Genomic DNA, 18,881 nt, shown 5'->3' with positions numbered 1-18,881 from the left:
ACTTCTGCAAAAAAGAAGCATCTTTTAATATTTCACACATCTCCCACGTGTCAATGGAAAAGCACTTCTAACCCTTTCCCCACTCCCACATAATTTCCCCTCTCATCCCAGATTCCCCACCTACCCCCAGTGTGAAAATGGTAGGTAAACCAAGAGGAGCTGGCTCTCATTTGGTTATAGTCCATCTTTATCGACAACAAAAGATTTTAGATCAAGAAAAATCAAAGAATTTTACCTATGCACCTTTTAAAAAAACAAAAAAATCGCCCATAATTGTTATATCAATTTATAACTCATCAGAATAACTGATGGCAAGGTTAAGGAAGACATTTTTATTGGTCACCAGACAGGTCATCAATGACAGGCAGTTTGAAGAACTTCTAGTGGGACGGGAGAAAATCACACGGAAGGCATTCAAGAATGTTGTTGAAAATTTTCTTGGCAACTACAGAGCACCAAACTACCTGCAGCCAGTTGACAACATGGTTCAAACATACAAAACCATGAAGTGCAACCTGTCACTAAAGGTTCATTTTCTGCATTCCCATTTAGACTTCTTCCCTGCAAACCTTGGTGCTGCCGGTGACGAGAAGGTGAAAGGTTTCACGACATTGTGGTGATGGAGAAATGATATCAGGGTAACTGGAATCAGTCAATGCTGGCTGATTATTGTCGGACACTTAAGTGAGAAGCCTCAGACACTGAGAACTAACGAAAGTCACCAACAAAACACTCTTTTAGCTTAGTTGAACTATTGTAAAGCTTCAGCACCATTACACAATTAAATGCATTATATTCTATAAAAGTTAACCTCTTGTTTCTCCAAATTCCTACGCGATACAAGTAGTCTGAAGTTACATTTGTGTTCATCTTCAAGCAGTCTATCGTAAACAAATTTAAAAAAAAAATCTGAGGATGCAACACTTTCAGAAAAATAAATTGTCCAGTGTAGTCACTAATAACTAGCCCCAAATTCTCAAAGTTCTTCGGGTCGTTTCGTGGTAGCCGATAACACCAAAGGCAGCCTCCAGCCAGATGATATTAATTGCCCATTGGGTCTCGGCTTCCAGATTTCTGATCGACCACTTCTCTTTGACCTTCAGTAAGTTCTGGGCTCAACACTTAAGGTCAAAGCCCGTAGGTCGACTGGAAGTTGAGACCCGATGGCCAAAGCCTGGGTGAACGAGTCGAAGGCCCAATGTCTGTGAGTCTAAATCCACTGGAAGCTGGGGGCCCGGAGACGGATTAGAGGACTGAGTGTGTGCAGGAGGGGGGTTAAAGGGGGGCTTGTTCTCCTCCTGTTGTTGCTTGTGTTCTGTAAACATATTGAGCACGCTACGTTAGTGCCGGAACGTGTGGTGACCCTCGCGGGCTGCTCCCACCAAAATGCTTGAGTGACCTATTCCACTACGTTTCGAGGTACATCCGATAAATGAATGCGAGTCTGAACCCTGGCAACACTCGGAGGATAGGCCAGCCAAGCAGCCTTGCACTCGAGCCGGTGGCCAGCTGCCTCCCAATTGTCCAAGGGACACTACGCCCACACCCACTCCTGCAACATCGAGAGCCGGCCACGGACTCCCAACGCGGGGCTGGAGGGTAGGGACCTGCAGTGCGAAGACCCCCTCCTCTAAAATGCCCAAACCTCCGGCTTGAATTCGAGGGGCAGCCAGAGCGTAGGTGTCACGGGGCTGCTTTCCAGTAACCTGCACTTGAAACAAAACTGCTTTCGTTCCTAACATTCAGGGGGCAAAGCGCCAACAGCGTCAAGGGCAAACCGCGGCATAAAATCCTCAGAATCTAATAAAGTCAGCCAAACGCAGCCAGGGCCGCACTGAGCAGTAAAAGGCATTGTCCTGAAACACTCGAAAACATCGTTAGGCTGCCTCCACAGACCCTTTCAATTACCTGCCGGCACGTCTTCTTGGTTGCCCCTGGTTACAGTAGTACTGATTCTTGCACGGGCGACTATAGCAGTCACTAAACAGAAAAGATCATAAAGCTTTCTTATTCTGGTTTCTGGGGAGAGAGGTGCAAGCAAGGACTGAGCACATAGAAGTTTCGAGCTGGCGTTCCCAAACTGGACCCCTCGGTTAATGGTCTCGAAAGAAAAAGGCTGGTGCAAAGGATCGTAACAGGGGTCAAATCTGAAGATGCGCGTTTTCTCTCACAATTAGGAATTGTCGAAACAGGCGCCCTGAAGGGCCCCTCGCTTGGATCAACTGTCGCCCGCACACAGGCCCAGCACAAAGCCCAACTCGGGAGTTTTGGAGCAGGAATCATGACGGTGGTGAGCACCATGTCTGACGGCAAAAACAAACTCCCAAAAAAAAACCCTACAGGTAGCTACCCCCCCCCCCCACAGATGTTACACCCGACATTTAGTGAGCGAGAGTCACGAAGTTAATAACTTCCCAGAAGAGGGACGGGGGTGGGGGGCTGGGCTTGAACTGTGTAGGAGCAGCTAAAAATATAACCAAGGCACCGAAGATTAAATCAGATTGTCAAAGAATTTCGGAGCACTGACTTTAAATATGTTTCCCGAAGATGGGAAGCGTCGTTGCCTTGAAGGAGCCTCGAGTCATCTAAGGAGCTCAGAAAACTAAAGTACCGCAGATGCCAGAAAGCTGAAATAAACACAGCCGAAGTTGTGAACTTTACTGGCATTTGTGGAGGGGGGGGGGGGTAACTTTCACCCTCTTCACTCGGGTAAAGGGTCTCTGACACAAGCCCTTGCATACAAGATCTCAAGTTCACCCTACCTCCTACCAGGAGGAGCAGGGCAGTTGTCCCAAGTACTCTCATTAATGCACACCAAAGTGGTGAGCTGGTCCGCAGGTCTAACCGACCTTGCACTGAACTTTCTGTACACTACACTAGCCTAGGTCTGAACATTGGCAAGGTTGTGGTTAGGCAGGGAGCCATACAAATGCCATATTTCATTTTAAATTAGATGGCATTCTCCTGGCGACTAAGTGGGATGGGGAGGAAGATGAACTCCCCCAGAGGTCTGGCCCAAAGATCAGGATGTTGTCCACTTCACAGTGGGGTTGGAGGACACCAGGCCTTGGTACCACCCGACCAGTAACTATGCACTGGAAGGGGATTACAATCAAGTCCTTCCCACCCCTCACTCCTTGAGCACCCAAAACCCAATCGAGGGTTGACTGAACAGCGGTGCTGGCCGCCCGCCAACCCTATCCAGCTCTCCAAGGGCCAACCCAAGGGTCCCTTGCAAAACATGACAATAATTAAAATATCTCATGAAACCCTGGAGGAACTCAGCAGGCCTGGTATCATCCGCGGAGGGAATTGGACAGTTGACATTACGGGTTGAGACCCTTCACCTGGTCAACGTTGGTCACCTGGTCAACATTTCCATCCAGAGGCGCTGCCTGACCTGCTGTGTTCCTCCAAAACTGCGTTCTAGCTCCAGATTCCAACATCTGCAATTGCCGTGTCTCCGCAGAGACCAATATCTGCTCGGTGGATGTAAAAACACACAGCAAGGAAGCACCAGGCCAGAAATGGAACGCCCTTTCCTCCCCAATTCCATCTCGGGCATCATTCACCCACCCCCCCCCCCCCCTCAGAAGTTTGGCAAGCATCCCTGTGACCCATCGCCCACCCCACAATTTTCATACAACGCAGATGTACTTCTTCCACCAGGATCGCGACAGAGTCCTCATTTTGTTGGCGGTCAGAGCCCTCATCTTGCGCTCGCTGGCCTCCTGCCTGTCCAAATGACGCAGGCCGCAGACAATGGCCATGTCGAAGACCTCCTTTAGGTTCTTCTGCGTCAACGAGGAGCACTCAATGTAGGCCACGGCCCCGATCTTCTCGGCCTGGCTGTGGGCCGCGGCCGAGGGTACCGGCTTCTCCTTGCAGGCGGCCAGGTCGATCAGCACCTTGACGTCTCCGCGAAGGTCACACTGGGTTCCCACCAGGACCACAGGGGCGGTGGGGCAGTGGGACCGGATCTCGGGCATCCACTTCTCCACCACGTTCTGGAAGGACGAGGGACTGACCACGCTGAAGCAGAGGAGGAAGACGGCCGAGTTGTGGTAACAGAAGGGACGGAGCTTGTCGAACTCGTCCTGGGAAGCAAGGGAGAGGAAAGAGAGACATGAGGTGGGTCCAGGGTTATTCAACACTTCTGCCGAGACCACCCCAGCTGCGGACGTGCCCCAAAGCCATGTTGGAAACTCGGCAGCCATTTTATACACAGCAAGCCGATAACCGGTGTGAGAAATTAGTCAAAGAATAAAACTTCCCTTTGATCTCCATGTAGAGAGTGACGGGAGTGCGGGATGAGCTGCCAGCAGAAGTGGTGGATCCAAGTTCGATTGTAACATTTAAACATAGAACAGTACAGCACATTACAGGCCCTTCAGCCCACAATGTTGTGCTGACCCTCAACCCTGCCTCACATATAACCCCCCACCTTAAATTCCTCCATTAACCTGTCTAGCAGTCTCTTAAACTTCACTCGTGTATCTGCCTCCACCACTGACTCAGGCAGTGCATTCCACGCACCAACCACTCTCTGAGTGAAAAACCTTCCTCTAATATCCCCCTTGAACTTCCCTCCCCTTACCTTAAAGCCATGTCCTCTTGTACTGAGCAGCGGTGCCCTGGGGAAGAGGCGCTGGCTGTCCACTCTGTCTATTCCTCTTAATATCTTGTACACCTCTATCATGTCTCCTCTCATCCTCCTTCTCTCCGATCATAATCCATACTCTCTAAACCAGGCAGCATCCTGGTAAATCTCCTCTGTACCCTTTCCAATGCTTCCACATCCTTCCTATAGTGAGGCAACCAGAACTGGACACAGTACTCCAAGTGTGGCCTAACTAGAGTTTTATAGAGCTGCATCAAAGATAAGTTTGGACAAATGCATATCCAGGGTGCCTAAGACTTTTGCACAGTACTGTGGTAATTTCCTGTATTGCAATGTACTGTTGCCACAATAAAAATCATGAACTACGTGAGTGATGATAAACCTGACATGGGTCATAGAAGTTAACAGGTTCTTGATTAGTCATGGTGTCAAAGGTTATGGGGAGAAAGCAGGAGACTGGGGTTGAGAGGGACAATGAATCAGTCATGATGGAGTGATAGAGCAGGCTCGACGGGCCGAAAGGCCTCATTCTGCTCGCACGTCTTGTGTGTCTATCACTGAGGCCAGATGAAAGGCCAACGGTGTAGAGCGACCCAGGCGCGCCAAGGGCAAGGGGGACCGGGAGGAGCACGACGTGAATACTCACTTGGCCTGCCGTATCGCACAGCTGCAGTCTTATTGGGGTCCCGTTGACCTGCACCACAGCTACGAGACAAAAGAAAACTTCCGTTAGGTTAACAGAAACGATCGAACAAAGTGAACATTCGACCCGAGACGCAGGGGTTGTGCTACCCACCACAAACGCATGAAAAGCTGGAGGGACTCAGCAGGCCAGGCCGCATCTGCGGAGATGGACAGTCGACGTTTCAGGCCGAGACACTTCATCAGGACTGAAAAGGAAGAGGACAGAAGCTCCTCTGGTCCTTGTTCGGGCTTCTACTCCCTTCCTTTCCAGTCCTGATGAAGCATCTCAAACTAAAATCTCAACAATTTATTCTCCTCCATTGATCGGGGGTTCCCAACCTTTCTTATATGCCACGGACCCCTGCCATTAACCGAGGGGTCCATGAATGCCAAGTCCCTCCAGCATTGTGTGCACATTGACTGGGATTTCCAGCATGGGCAGAATCTCCTGGGTTTTCATTTTATTCCTCGCAGCGAAATGACTGTTCGGCCCATCGAGACTGTACTCGATGCTCGGCCATCCCACCGCACAGCCGGTCATTTCCCCGTCATCCCGTGCTTGCGCCGCGTCTCTTCGCCAGCCTACACCAGGGACAGCGCACGGCAGCCGGCTCACCCGACCGACCCACAACACGCCTTGGGCAACTCTGAACCCGAGCGCCCAGGGAATCCCGTACAGTCGCAGGGAAAGCGGCCAAGCGCCACGCGGACAGCGCCGAGGGTCGGATAGAAACCGGGAGGACGGGAATTTCACTCACTAATAATCCCTGCTGGGAAACCTGATCTGGAGCCTTTAGACTTTGGACTCTGCACAGGGACAGCAGGCAGATTACAACGCTGAACAAACATTCTGAGCGGGAGATCAGAGGGGCCCAGCTCAGGAGTCAGAGGTCCCTTGGTTAGAGGCCCTGGAGTACCGACATCGATGGGTCTCCAGCACCCACCTCCCTCCCAACGATCAGTGACTCACAGAAGCATACACACGCCTCCTGATGGAAAGTCCCAAATCTGACCTTGTGTTTCTGTTCAGTTTTTTTTTTCCTGATCTCATACAGCTTGCTTAACTTTACAAACGCTTTGTGTAGTTGTGGGGGAGAAGCAGCTCTCGGTCCTTGCTCCTGAGCAGCAGAGCCTGGCCTAACAGTGCCCAGGATACCGGGGGACGCGACAGGCCGGGGTACACGGTACCCGAGCGGCAAGGACTCTGTGGCAGTGCCCTGGGCCTTGGGGACTGACCCACACACCAACAACCTTCGTACAGCACCTTCCACACAGGACAACGCATTTAACCGAACTGGCTACGGACAGAGAGAAGGCTTGTCACCGCTTACTTAGCATTGAGGCCACGAAGTTCCACTTTACTTTGAGGCAAGTGCCCTCTCAGTGGATCTGGCTGAGCTCTCAACCCTCTGCAGCTTTTTCCAGACTCTGTGCAGTGGCCCCTCCATACAACCACTCAGAATGCTCCCCGGGGGGCCCCTGTAGGAATCTGCCAGAGTCCTCAGACAGACTAAGCCTCGCCGTACGTCACGGGGAAGTGCGGGAGAACAGGGCTGATTCTGGACCAGCATCGACCAACGGACGGAATGTGGGTGGGGCGGGAGGAAGAGGGAGAAAACAGGATCGGTGGCTGCTCAGCATGGACCTAGTGGGCCGAATAGCCTGTTTCACATCGGCCTACCAGCCAGAGTGTCTCCGCCCTGTGGCCTTGACCCCGACCTCCAGTCCAGCACGGTCCGTGTGCGCAGAGTTTGCACGGTCCCGTCTCGACTGCTTTGGGATTTCTCACTCCCCTTCCCAACCGAACGCTCCGGTCGCTCGCAAATCCCAGCGACTGGCAGAGTTGCAAGTCAGGCGACTGCTGTACATTGTGGGCTCCCCCCCACCCTCAACTGGATCCATTAACCACCCTCCACCAAGTCTTGCTCCACTCCTTCCCCTCTCCTACGCATACCAGCCATCTTCCCTCGTTCTTCCCAGTCCAGGAGGAAGACGGGTCACAAGCTGAAATGTCGAATGGGTGGGGTGGGGGGGGGGGGGGGGGGGAAGGAACAGGATACAGAAAACACGGGGGTGGAGGAATTTGTTTGAGAGCTATTGGGTCAAACAGCCTTCTGTCCAAAGGCAATAGTGACCATCTTTTCACTCTTCCTTTGTCCTGAACGTTTCAAAAGTTCAAAGTACTCTAACTGAAGTATGCAGACGTTACAACTCTGAGATTCATCTCCTCACAGGCAGCCACTAAACAAAAAGAATCCAGTAGAGAAAGACCGAACATGCAGAGGAAAATAAAAAGCAAATTGTGTGTTCTGGTCTGGAGGCTACAACGAGAGGCCCCCAGTTCAGCTCGCAGAGCCGAGTGAAGCTCTCAGAGCAGCGAGCTGAATCGGCCCATCCCTCAGCTCAGGCCCCAGCACCCCGATCTTTCCGATTCGGACAGCACCTAAATTGTCGCCCGAACACTGGGTTCGGTCATCCCGTTACGCTCTGGGGCCTGGGCCCCGCCGCTTCGCTTTGACCTGTACCCGACCTTTCCAGTTCAGCCGGGCGCCTGAAACCGATCGAACCTCAGGGCTCCCGCACTCTCGGTGACGGCCCGCGGCCTCGCCTCACTCCTGCCACATCGAACCGCCTCCGAGTTCACAAAGTGAAGTTACAGGGGCATCGTTTGCGGTGATCGTTCACCAGAGTGATCAACCAAGCGTTCCGTTATTTTCTTTGCTTCCAGACAGAAGTTGCTGAGATTCACCTGCGGCATCTAAAACTTTTTGGGGGAAAAAGTTTCCTTTCTACCGTTTGCCAATGAACTTGACCCCCCCCTCTCCCCACCACTCAGATCACAACTTGCTTCTGAAAAAATAAGCACTTCCTGCCTTGGGATTCTCCCAGTTAAGCAATCCAAACTAGATTCCGCTGCCTGTAACCACCTCATTCTTGGCTACACTTCACTAAGCATCCTTATAACACTCCCTGCCCTAGTTAAAACAGCTCCACCTTCCCCAGGAACATCCTTAGAAACCCCTCTTCCCAACCAGATTACTCCTCAGGAATTCCTGAAGAGTGGGAGTCATCTCCATAGGAGACAGACTTTGTAGAGTGAGTCATAACAAGTCAGAAACCTTTGTGGTGTGATCACCCAAGCTGAGTATGATGGTCTCATAAGGCAGGGTTTCCCCAATCTTTTTACATCATGGACCAGTGACAATAAGCAAGAGGTTCGTGGCCCCACCCACCGGTCGGGAACCCCTGCTCCAAGGGGTTGTCTATTCATTGGCCTTCAGTTGGCCGTAGAGGCTGATCCAGGTTCCACATAACCAGGATGTTAAGGTGGATTTCCTTACTGGAGAACGCCTGTGCGTCACTCTGTACAACGTGGTGAGGCTGACACACCAGACAGCCACCACAGTCCTTCGACAGGTCGGGGGTCAGGGTCCGGTAACATGGAGTGAAAGATGACTGAGGACTCTTCACTGCTGTAGCCTTCCCCCATCTTCACCGCTGTCGTGATGAGTCATCATCCTCGATAAAAGGCTATGGTGGGAATTGGGAGATGGGTTGGTAACGAATTATTCAATCTAGTGATTATCGGGATTTTGTCACAGATTCTTTGATCGCAAATTAATGCAAACATGCCGTTGAGAACAGTCAGTTCAGATTTTGGGACGGCATGGTAGCGTAGTGGTTAGCACAACGGATCACAGTACCAGCGACCCGGGTTCAATTCCTGTCAGAGTTTGTACATTCTCCCCGTGACCCCGTGGGTTTCCTCCGGGTGCTCCGGTTTCCTCCCACAGGCCAAAGACGTACCGGTTGGTAGGTTAATTGGTCACTGTAACTTGTCCCGCGATCAGGCTGGGATTAAATCAGCACAGTTCAAAGGGCCGGCACTGTGTATTTCCACCAGGCTTTTTAAAACTGCTCCTCTCTCTGCCACCCAACCGCCCTTCAGAATCCCACGGGGGGTACGGGGGAAGAAAATTCACTCAGATGTGGTCTTTACATATTTAAAAGCAACACAACAGTTTGCTCCTTTCGCGAGGTCAGGGGAATGGGCTCGTCAGTCAATGCCCCGGTTCCTGTCAAAGGGCAGAATCAGCGGGGTACAGAATGGGGCGTGGAAAAAGACAAAACGTACCGACCTCATTTCCCCCTTCCCAGTGATATGCAGCTGGGGGGGGGGGGTGCAAGGTTACAAAACCTCATGATCACTTCACTGTGCGTAATACTGATCAATGGAGCATTGTGGACAGAGTGTGGGATCTGTGGCTAAACTTTAATCTGCATCTAACTTTGTTTTTTTTTAAAAAAAAGTGTCTGTGTTTGTTTTGATTTTGTTAAATGCCTTTATTTATACCAAAAATATCTTTACGGCATCGATGAAAACATCAATTATCCCTGCCGCCAAGGGAAAAAAATGTAAACACAGTCATCTTGTCTCCGTTCAGAGACAAGACAATCAGGCCATCATGAACAGGTAAAGGACTCCCCACCATCGAGCACGTCGACATTGTCGTAGCAAAACAGTGCTCATCGTCAACGACTTCCCCCCACCCATGCCCCGCTCTCTTCTCCCTGTTGCCATCAGGTGCTGAACCTGGAGGTACAGGAGCCTCAGGACTCACGCCACCAGGTTCAGGAACAGTTATTGCCCCCCAACCAGAGGGGACAATTCCACTCCCCCCCAATGCTAATACAACCTTTGGACTCACTGTCAAGGCCTCCCCAGCTCACGTCCTCAATATTTATTGCTCATTGATTATTATCATTTTCTTTTGTAATTGCACCGTCTGTCTATTTCAAGTCGGTTGCGCGACAGATTTCCTCTTTGATTCTACCGCGTTCCTTCGTATTTACAAACTGATGCAGTTTATGGATTGGACTCTGCAATGCCGGGTCACTCCTGTTTCTGTTGCTATTTTGGGCGGCTTTGAAACAAGCCAGCCCGCGGACAACGAACACTGGATGTACCTGGACTCTTTCCATTCGGTGTTCTACATTCCGCGCTTTCTCACTCGTGCATTTTTTGTTGCCGTTTGCCTGACCTGCTTTTTTTGTGTGTGCGGGGGGAGGTTTGATGTTTCTCTTTGAACGGCTTGGTTCCATGTTCTGTGGCTGTCTGTGAGGACGGTGAAACTCAAATGCCACATACATACTTTGAATCTTTACAGTGCAAGAAAGCGAACCTGAGGGTAGTGGACAGTGACTTTGATAATAAATTAACTTTGAACTTTTGAGAAGTCGCTCCCGGCCTCCTGCTCCAGAGGAAACCGCCACACTGTCTCCAATCGTTCCTCAGCCACAATCTTCCTGTCCCGGGAACATCCTGATCCTCCCGTGCACCCTCACTTGTGGGATCGTGCTTTCCCTATGAGGCGATCAGAGCTGTGTTAAACACTCCAGCTGAGTCACTTTACTGCCAGCCTGTGAAACATCCCAGAATTGATTGTGGTTCGGTGCCAAGCGTAAAACACGGGACAATACCATAACGACGACAGCCAACAATCAACAAGACAATAGTGCAAACAGCCATGAGTAAGTAACAATTAGCAGCGAGGGCACGTGTGCAAATGTCAATAATCAAACTTAAATGTGAACATATGCACACACTCAATAATGATCAACAGGACAAGGAGATCAGGAAAGGCCATTTAATGAATGTTGTGCAGGGGGATTACACCTGAGTGAGTTTTGTTGAGAAGCGGGGTAACTACAGGAAAGAAGCTTCGGAGATGACGCATAGGCCTGGTGGCGATGGGCTTGTATTGTCTCCTGATGTCAGTTTGGTGAACAGGTGACTGGCAGGACGGGTGGAGCCGGCAGTAATTTGTCCCAGCTCGTGTCTTCGCTCTGATGATGAACAAGTCAGTCAATGTCAGTGGCTGACAGCCGTTGATCTTCTCCGCTGGCTGAGCCACTCACTGCAAGCTGGACTTGGCGAGGAAGGACAAACGGACAAGCGAGTCACGTTGGGAGCGATCCCTGCGGAAAGTGGAAAGTGTGGCGGGGAGATGTCCTCGGCGGTGGGATCTGGAATTGGACTACCAGCATAAACTTTTATAAACCATTCCTTAATATTGCCAAACCTGGCTCTGATAGGGGCTTTTATATTGAATTAGAAAAATCACAAACCACTTTATAAGAATTCTTTTTTTTTTAAAGAATTATAGTGCTATAATGTAATAGACATCAGGCTCCTGAACCAGTGTGGATAACTTCACTCACCCCAATTCTGAACTGATTCCACACATCAGGCTCCTGAACCAGTGTGGATAACTTCACTCACCCCAACACTGAACTGATTCCACACATCAGGCTCCTGAACCAGTGTGGATAACTTCACTCACCCCAACACTGAACTGATTCCACACATCAGGCTCCTGAACCAGTGTGGATAACTTCACTCACACCAACACTGAACTGATTCCACACATCAGGCTCCTGAACCAGTGTGGATAACTTCACTCACCTCAACAATGAACTGATTCCACACATCAGGCTCCTGAACCAGTGTGGATAACTTCACTCACCCCAACACTGAACTGATTCCACACATCAGGCTCCTGAACCAGTGTGGATAACTTCACTCACCCCAACTCTGAACTGATTCCACACATCAGGCTCCTGAACCAGTGTGGATAACTTCACTCACCCCAACTCTGAACTGATTCCACACATCAGGCTCCTGAACCAGTGTGGATAACTTCACTCACCTCAACACTGAACTGATTCCACACATCAGGCTCCTGAACCAGTGTGGATAACTTCACTCACACCAACACTGAACTGATTCCACACATCAGGCTCCTGAACCAGTGTGGATAACTTCACTCACCTCAACAATGAACTGATTCCACACATCAGGCTCCTGAACCAGTGTGGATAACTTCACTCACCCCAACACTGAACTGATTCCACACATCAGGCTCCTGAACCAGTGTGGATAACTTCACTCACCCCAACTCTGAACTGATTCCACACATCAGGCTCCTGAACCAGTGTGGATAACTTCACTCACCCCAACTCTGAACTGATTCCACACATCAGGCTCCTGAACCAGTGTGGATAACTTCACTCACCTCAACACTGAACTGATTCCACACATCAGGCTCCTGAACCAGTGTGGATAACTTCACCCACCCCAACACTGAACTGATTCCACACATCAGGCTCCTGAACCAGTGTGGATAACTTCACTCACCCCAACTCTGAACTGATTCAACACATTAGGCTCCTGAACCAGTGTGGATAACTTCACTCACCCCAACACTGAACTGATTCAACACATCAGGCTCCTGAACCAGTGTGGATAACTTCACTCACCCCAACACTGAACTGATTCCACACATCAGGCTCCTGAACCAGTGTGGATAACTTCACTCACCCCAACACTGAACTGATTCCACACATCAGACTCCTGAACCAGTGTGGATAACTTCACTCACCTCAACACTGAACTGATTCCACACATCAGGCTCCTGAACCAGTGTGGATAACTTCACTCACCCCAACACTGAACTGATTCCACACATCAGGCTCCTGAACCAGTGTGGATAACTTCACTCACCCCAACACTGAACTGATTCCACACATCAGGCTCCTGAACCAGTGTGGATAACTTCACTCACCCCAACACTGAACTGACACTATTCTTAACACTATTTTTTCTTCTTCTTCTTCTTTCTTATTATTATTGCTTAGCTTTGTTAATCAGATATTTGCTAATTTAATTCCTTATTGTACATAATGACGTATTGACTTAATTTGTTTTAGTTGATTTTCAATAATAATTAATAAAAAGTTTTTTTTAAAAGAAAAAACACTGAACTGATTCCAGAACCTGTGGACTCAGTCTCAAGGACTCCAACTCATGTTTGCAGTATTGTTTATTGTAGCAATTTGTCTTTTTCCAACATTGGTTGTTTGTTAGTCTTTATGTATAGATATTTTTCCCACTCTGATAAATTGTATTGTTTCTCTTTATTTCCCTGTAAGTGTCTGCAAGAATCGTGCGCTGCTTTACAGTTCCAGCAACCCGGGTTCAATTCCCGCCGCTGCCTGTAAGGAGTTTGTACGTTCTCCCCGTCACCGTGTGGGTTTCCTCCGGGTGCTCTCACACTCCAAATAAGTACTGGTTGTAGGTTAGTTGGTCATTGTAAATTGTCCCATGCTTAGGCTGGGTTAAATCGAGGGTTCGCTGGGTGGTGTGTCTTGAAGGGCCAGAAATTCTGAAATGTATCTCAATCAACAAACAAAAACAAATAAATCTCAAGGTAGCACGCACTTTGATAATAAATGGCATATTGCAACCAATTTAACAACGAAACTCCTGTCATAAGGTTATTGCTAGCCCTGGAAGAGTCTATCACCTGCACCCTCTCCATGTTTCCAGATTCTACACAGTAGGGGCAATTTACAGCAGCAAAGAAACAGGCCATTCAGACCATCTAGACCGTGTCAACCATCAAACACTCACGTACAATGATCCTATTTTATACACACACAAACTCTTACACTTCCATCGACTCCCCCCATAATAACACCATTCACTCACGCCCCAAGGGCAATTTAGGACAGCCAGTTATCTCACCAAACCTACCCGTCTTTGGGACTGGGAGGAAATCACCGGGAGAATGTGCGAACTCCGCACAGACCGCGCCCGAGGTCAGCACTGAACCAGGGTGCCTGGGACGGAGGCAGCACATATAGTGACACGGACTGCGGGTAAGACACCAGGCAGGGCAACAGAATTAACTCCTCGCCCTCCTCTGCAGAACTCCACGGGATCACTTTCACCCAGTGATCCTGTTCCAGTCCAGCACTCAGCGACAAACACACAAGAGCGATAAGGAAAAACTGTACCGTGCTCAACTGCAGACTGCCACAACATTCATGGACCGAGGGACTTGGACTGTACTCTTTTGTGTTTACTGTTATCTGCTATTTGCATGTGTGACTGCTGGCAATGTGCTCTGCATCTTGGTCCCCGGAGTAACACTGTCTTGTTTGGTTGTATCCATGGGCGTTCGTACCTGGTTGAATGACAGTTAAACTTGAAACTGAAGAGATTCTTGAGATGCTGGAAATCCAGGGAGGGGCAGAAAGAAACGCACAAGATGTTGGAGAAACTCAGTGGGTCAGGCAGTAAGACTTGGCTCCATCATGGGCACGAGCCCCTGCAGCATCCAAGACATCTTCAGGGAGCGATGCCTCAAAAAGGTGGAACCCATCATTAAGCACCCCGTCACCCAGGGCATGCCCTCTTCTCATTGCTACCATCGGGAAGGAGGCACAGCAGCCTGAAGGCACACACTCAGCGATTCAGGAACAGCTTCTTACATAAGAAATAGGAGCAGGAGGAGGCCATCTGGCCCATCGAGCCTGCCCCGTCATTCAATAAGATCATGGCTGATCTGTGTCCGTAAACTCAGCTCCATCTACCTGCCTTTTCCCCATAACCCTTAATTCCCCTACTATGTTAAAATCTATCTAACTGTATCTTAAATATATTTAGTGAGGAAGCCTCAACTGCTTCCCTGGGCAGAGAATTCCACAGATTCACCACTCTCTGGGAAAAACAGTTTCTCCTCATCTCCATCCTAAATCTTCTCCCCTGAATCTTGAGGCAATGTCCCCTTGTTCTAGTCTCACCTACCAATGGAAACAACTTTCCCTACTTCTATCTTATCTATCCCTTTCAAAATTTCTTCCCCTCTGCCATCCCATTTCTGAATGGAGTTGAACCCATCAGCTAACAACACACACACAAAATGCTGGTGGAACACAGCAAGCCAGGCAGCTTCGTTAGTCCTGACGAAGGGTCTCGGCCGGAAACGTCAACAGTGCTTCCCCCTATAGATGCTGCCTGGCCTGCTGTGTTCCACCAGCATTTTGTGTGTTGTTGTTTGAATTTCCAGCATCTGCAGATTTCCTCGTGTTAACCCATTAACTACCTTTCCCCCTCCCCTATTTTTGCACTACTTTACCTATACACATACTCGTTTTAATTATATATTGCATTATACTGTTGCCACAAAGACAAACGTCACGATATCAAACCGGATTCTGATCTATAGACGGGAAGAAACAATTTAAGTTTTGGGCTGAGACCGTTCATCAGGGCTGCTCTAAGAATCCATTGAATCAGCGCACTTTAGCTCAGACCAACATAGTACCCCCCAAGTTGCAAGGGAGCCCTCCGCCCTTTCTCCCCCACCCCTCTCTGGCACCCAGCTCCCCTCTCCCAGCCAGCTCCATCCTCCAGCTCGCTTGCACCGGTCTCCTCCTCTCTTCGTAGCGCCGATGTTACCTCAGTCCCGCGGCCAGGACACACACACACACACACACACACACACACACACACACACACACACACACACACACACACACACACACACACACACACACACACACACACACACACACACACACACACACACACACACACACACACACACACACACTCCTGTAGCGCCGGGAAGGCGACGCGGCACACGGACAGACGGTCCCGGCCTGAAACGCCGAATGCTCCCCCCCCACCCCCAGCAGACTGTGTCCCACCGCCGCGAAGCCCCGGGTTCGGTTCCCGTCACAGCGAACTCTCCAATTTCCTGGGTAAAACTCTTGCCTCCTTTAACCTCCCCATTTAGTGACTGACTCGCCGGAGGCGCTCGCCCAGTGTGACATCGGCTGTGTTGCTCTCTCCCGAACGGCCTTGGCCCGAAGTTATTCAGTAAACAGCGATACTTAATCACAGCCGCCGATCAATAAGGGGAAAAAAAGTTTCCATGGTAGCTAACTGGGGTTTACTTATTAGTCCAGCACAGAACAACTAATTCCGAGATTGCACTGACCCCGCCCCCCCAAGAAAAACGCCTGCGACTATCGAAGCATTCAACACAAGTACATTTTTAAAGTCCATTTGCTCGTGGCGTACCCCTTAATCGTGGCAAAAATGAGACGCAAAGCACCCACGGGAGAACAAAAAGGTCTCAGATTGTTCAAATCGTGAGCTTTGTCATCGTCGTTGCTAACTACAGCAGGCAGAGAGATTCGATGGTCCCTTCGGTCCATCTAGTCCGGGCCGAAGCCATTTAAACTGTCTCCTCCCATCGACCTACACACCGGGGCCGCGGCCCTCCATAACCCCGACTATCCGTGCACCTGTCCAAACTTTGCTTAAAAGTAAACTTTATTATCAGAGTACAATACGTCAGCACATACAGCCCCCATTTTCCTGCGGGCATACTCGGTAAAGGTTTAGAAATCCAGCTCGCGTGCACCCCCTGTGCCGGCGCCTCGTCCCACACTCTCACGACCCCACATACACCACCTCATTTGATTTGCTCTCGTTACGGGACCTATTTATTTTTTATATATTGTAATCTTAGTTTCTTTTATTATTATGTATTATAATGTACTGATGCCGCGAACCAACACATTTCACGACCTGTGCCAGTGATATTAAATCTGACTCGGAACGGGCGGTTAGCTCGAAAGCCCGCATTTCGTTTCAACTATGGCCCCGCTGTGGAATGGACCATAAGGTACTGCAGTAGCATTAGGCCATTTGGCCCATCGAGTCTACTCTGCCATTTCATCACGGCCGATCCGATTCCCCCCCCCCCCAGCCCAAATCTCCTGTCTCCCCCCCCTCCCCATTCCCTTCGTGCCCCGACGAATCTCTGTCTTAAACATACCTGGTGCGACTTTATGGAGGGAGTCTAGTGGCGAGTGAGGCACCGGCCGCAGTAATTTCAGCGTGGAACTAACATTTCCACTGTTAAGTAACAAACTGGTATAAAGATGATCTTCGAACTTTCCTACTACCTACCCGATAAAACGTTAAACTCGCGAGCTAAATATTTTACTACAAAGTTTTTGTTCTGCTAGAAAAGCACAAGTTAGTTATTTTTAAAAAAATGCAAATAACATATGAGGAATATCTACCTGAGAAGTCGTCAAAAGCGGTTGGGACGTACTTGGTTGGGTAACCGTTCGTTGTATAACTAACGACGAGGCTTGTTTTACCGACTGCCCCATCTCCCAGTAGGACGCATTTGAGGAACCGCTCCCGGGGGCTGCCGTTCCGGGTGTCCTGCCTGGGTCTGTGGGGCGGCACGGGAGGAGCGAGCTGTACTCGGTAGTCCAACAGGTCGTGGGGAGGCATTATTCAGCCTGCGGGGAGCGGAAGACGGATCTTCGCAACTACCCCAAATCTGGGAAAAAAAAAGTTTTGAAAACTTCTTTTCCGCGTCGTGTCAACTTCGTGGGAAGGAGGGCTGGCGGCTAAAGAGCCTCCTGGCACTCACTCCCACTCCTCCCTCTGAAGTTCAATCGCTCTGGAACAATTGCACTCCCTCCCTCTTTTATAGACACCGCCGGCCAGCTCCGCCCCTTGGAGCGGGCGTGATCGAGGGTTTGTGATAGAGAGGCAGAGCGGATTTAAACCGGGGAAGCGGAAGGCGGGAGGGAAAAAAAAGCTTTTAAAAAAATCTCGTGGGAAGAACACTTTTTTAAAAGCGGAAAGGATACCACAATTAGAAAGTCTGAACGCACGTCGATACTAAATCCGGCCGAACGGTCCTCTAATTCTGCTCCCGTGCGTTAATTTGCTCCAGTTTTATAAGCGAATGGTCTATACACATACACACACAATAGCCACTTCATTTGGTACGTCCTATTTAGTGTTCCCGGTCTTCTGCTGCTGTAACCCATCCACTTCAACGTTCAACGTGTTGTGCCCTTCCGCACGCCGCTGTGGTAACGCGTGGTTATTTGAGTCACTGTCGCCTTCCTGTCAGTTTGAACCAGCCTGGCCGGTGTTTTCATCCGCAGACCTGCCGCTCACTGGATGTTTTTTGTTTCTCGCACCGTTCCCCGTTAATTCTAGAGAGTGCGTGAAAACCCCGGGAGATCAGCAGTTTCTGAGATACTCAAACCACCCCATCTGGCACCAACGATTATTCCACGCTCAAAGTCACTTAGATCACATTTCTTCCCCTATTCTGGTGTTTGTTCTGTGAACTACAACTGAACCTCTTGACCATGTCTGAGCTGGTGCCTCATGATTGGCTGATAAGATATTTGCATTTTGAATATCGAATTCTCCAACTTCCGTAATTCCCTCCCTCTCCCTTCCCCTATCACACTTTCCCTCTGCCTCCTCTTCTAGCTGCCTATCACCTCTCTCATGATTCTGCCTTCTTCTACTACCCATAGTGCTTTCCCCCTTACCTTCCTTCTTCACCTCTCCGGCCTATCCCCTCCCTGCTTCCCCTCCCCCACCCCTGGATCTTTCCTCTGATTGGTTTTTCACCTGCACCTTCCACACTCCCCCCCACCTTCTTTATAGGGCCCCTGCCCCCTCCCCCTTCAGTCCTGACGAAGGGTCTCGGCCCGAAACGTTGACTGCTCATTTCCACAGATGCTGCCCGACCTGCTGAGTTCATCCAGCTTGTTTGTACGTGTTGATTTGACCACAGCATCTGCAGTGTACTTTGTGTTTAAGATATTTGCATTAACAGATGGGTGTACAGGAGGTAGCTGATGAAATGGCCACTGAATGAACTTCCTCTGA

The 18,881-nt window shown here is 49.8% G+C and overlaps 1 protein-coding gene across 1 annotated transcript; it reads right to left on the bottom strand.

The window, feature by feature from the left end:
* Window positions 1–253: 253 nt before the first annotated feature.
* rhoub (ras homolog family member Ub) lies at window positions 254–17,639 on the bottom strand. Its single transcript, XM_073029334.1, has 3 exons — window positions 17,252–17,639; window positions 5,268–5,326; window positions 254–4,097 (listed from the first exon to the last, which is right to left on the bottom strand). Exons 1-3 carry the CDS (start codon window positions 17,469–17,471, stop codon window positions 3,639–3,641), a joined length of 738 nt encoding a protein of 245 aa, XP_072885435.1. The 5' UTR covers window positions 17,472–17,639; the 3' UTR covers window positions 254–3,638.
* Between the last annotated feature and the right edge of the window lie 1,242 nt (window positions 17,640–18,881).

This window comes from Hemitrygon akajei, chromosome 25 (assembly GCF_048418815.1).
Source record: "Hemitrygon akajei chromosome 25, sHemAka1.3, whole genome shotgun sequence".
Taxonomy (NCBI): domain Eukaryota; kingdom Metazoa; phylum Chordata; class Chondrichthyes; order Myliobatiformes; family Dasyatidae; genus Hemitrygon; species Hemitrygon akajei.
This window is presented reverse-complemented; position numbering and strand designations above follow the sequence as displayed.

Excerpts from the sequence above, each read along its gene's own strand:
- rhoub (XM_073029334.1), bottom strand. The coding sequence starts at position 17,471 with ATGCCTCCCCACGACCTGTTGGACTACCGAGTACAGCTCGCTCCTCCC. Across the intron at positions 5,327-17,251 it reads CGCTTTTGACGACTTCTCAG|CTGTGGTGCAGGTCAACGGG; the intron begins GTAGATATTCCT and ends TTTGTCTCGTAG. Across the intron at positions 4,098-5,267 it reads TGTGCGATACGGCAGGCCAA|GACGAGTTCGACAAGCTCCG; the intron begins GTGAGTATTCAC and ends CTTGCTTCCCAG.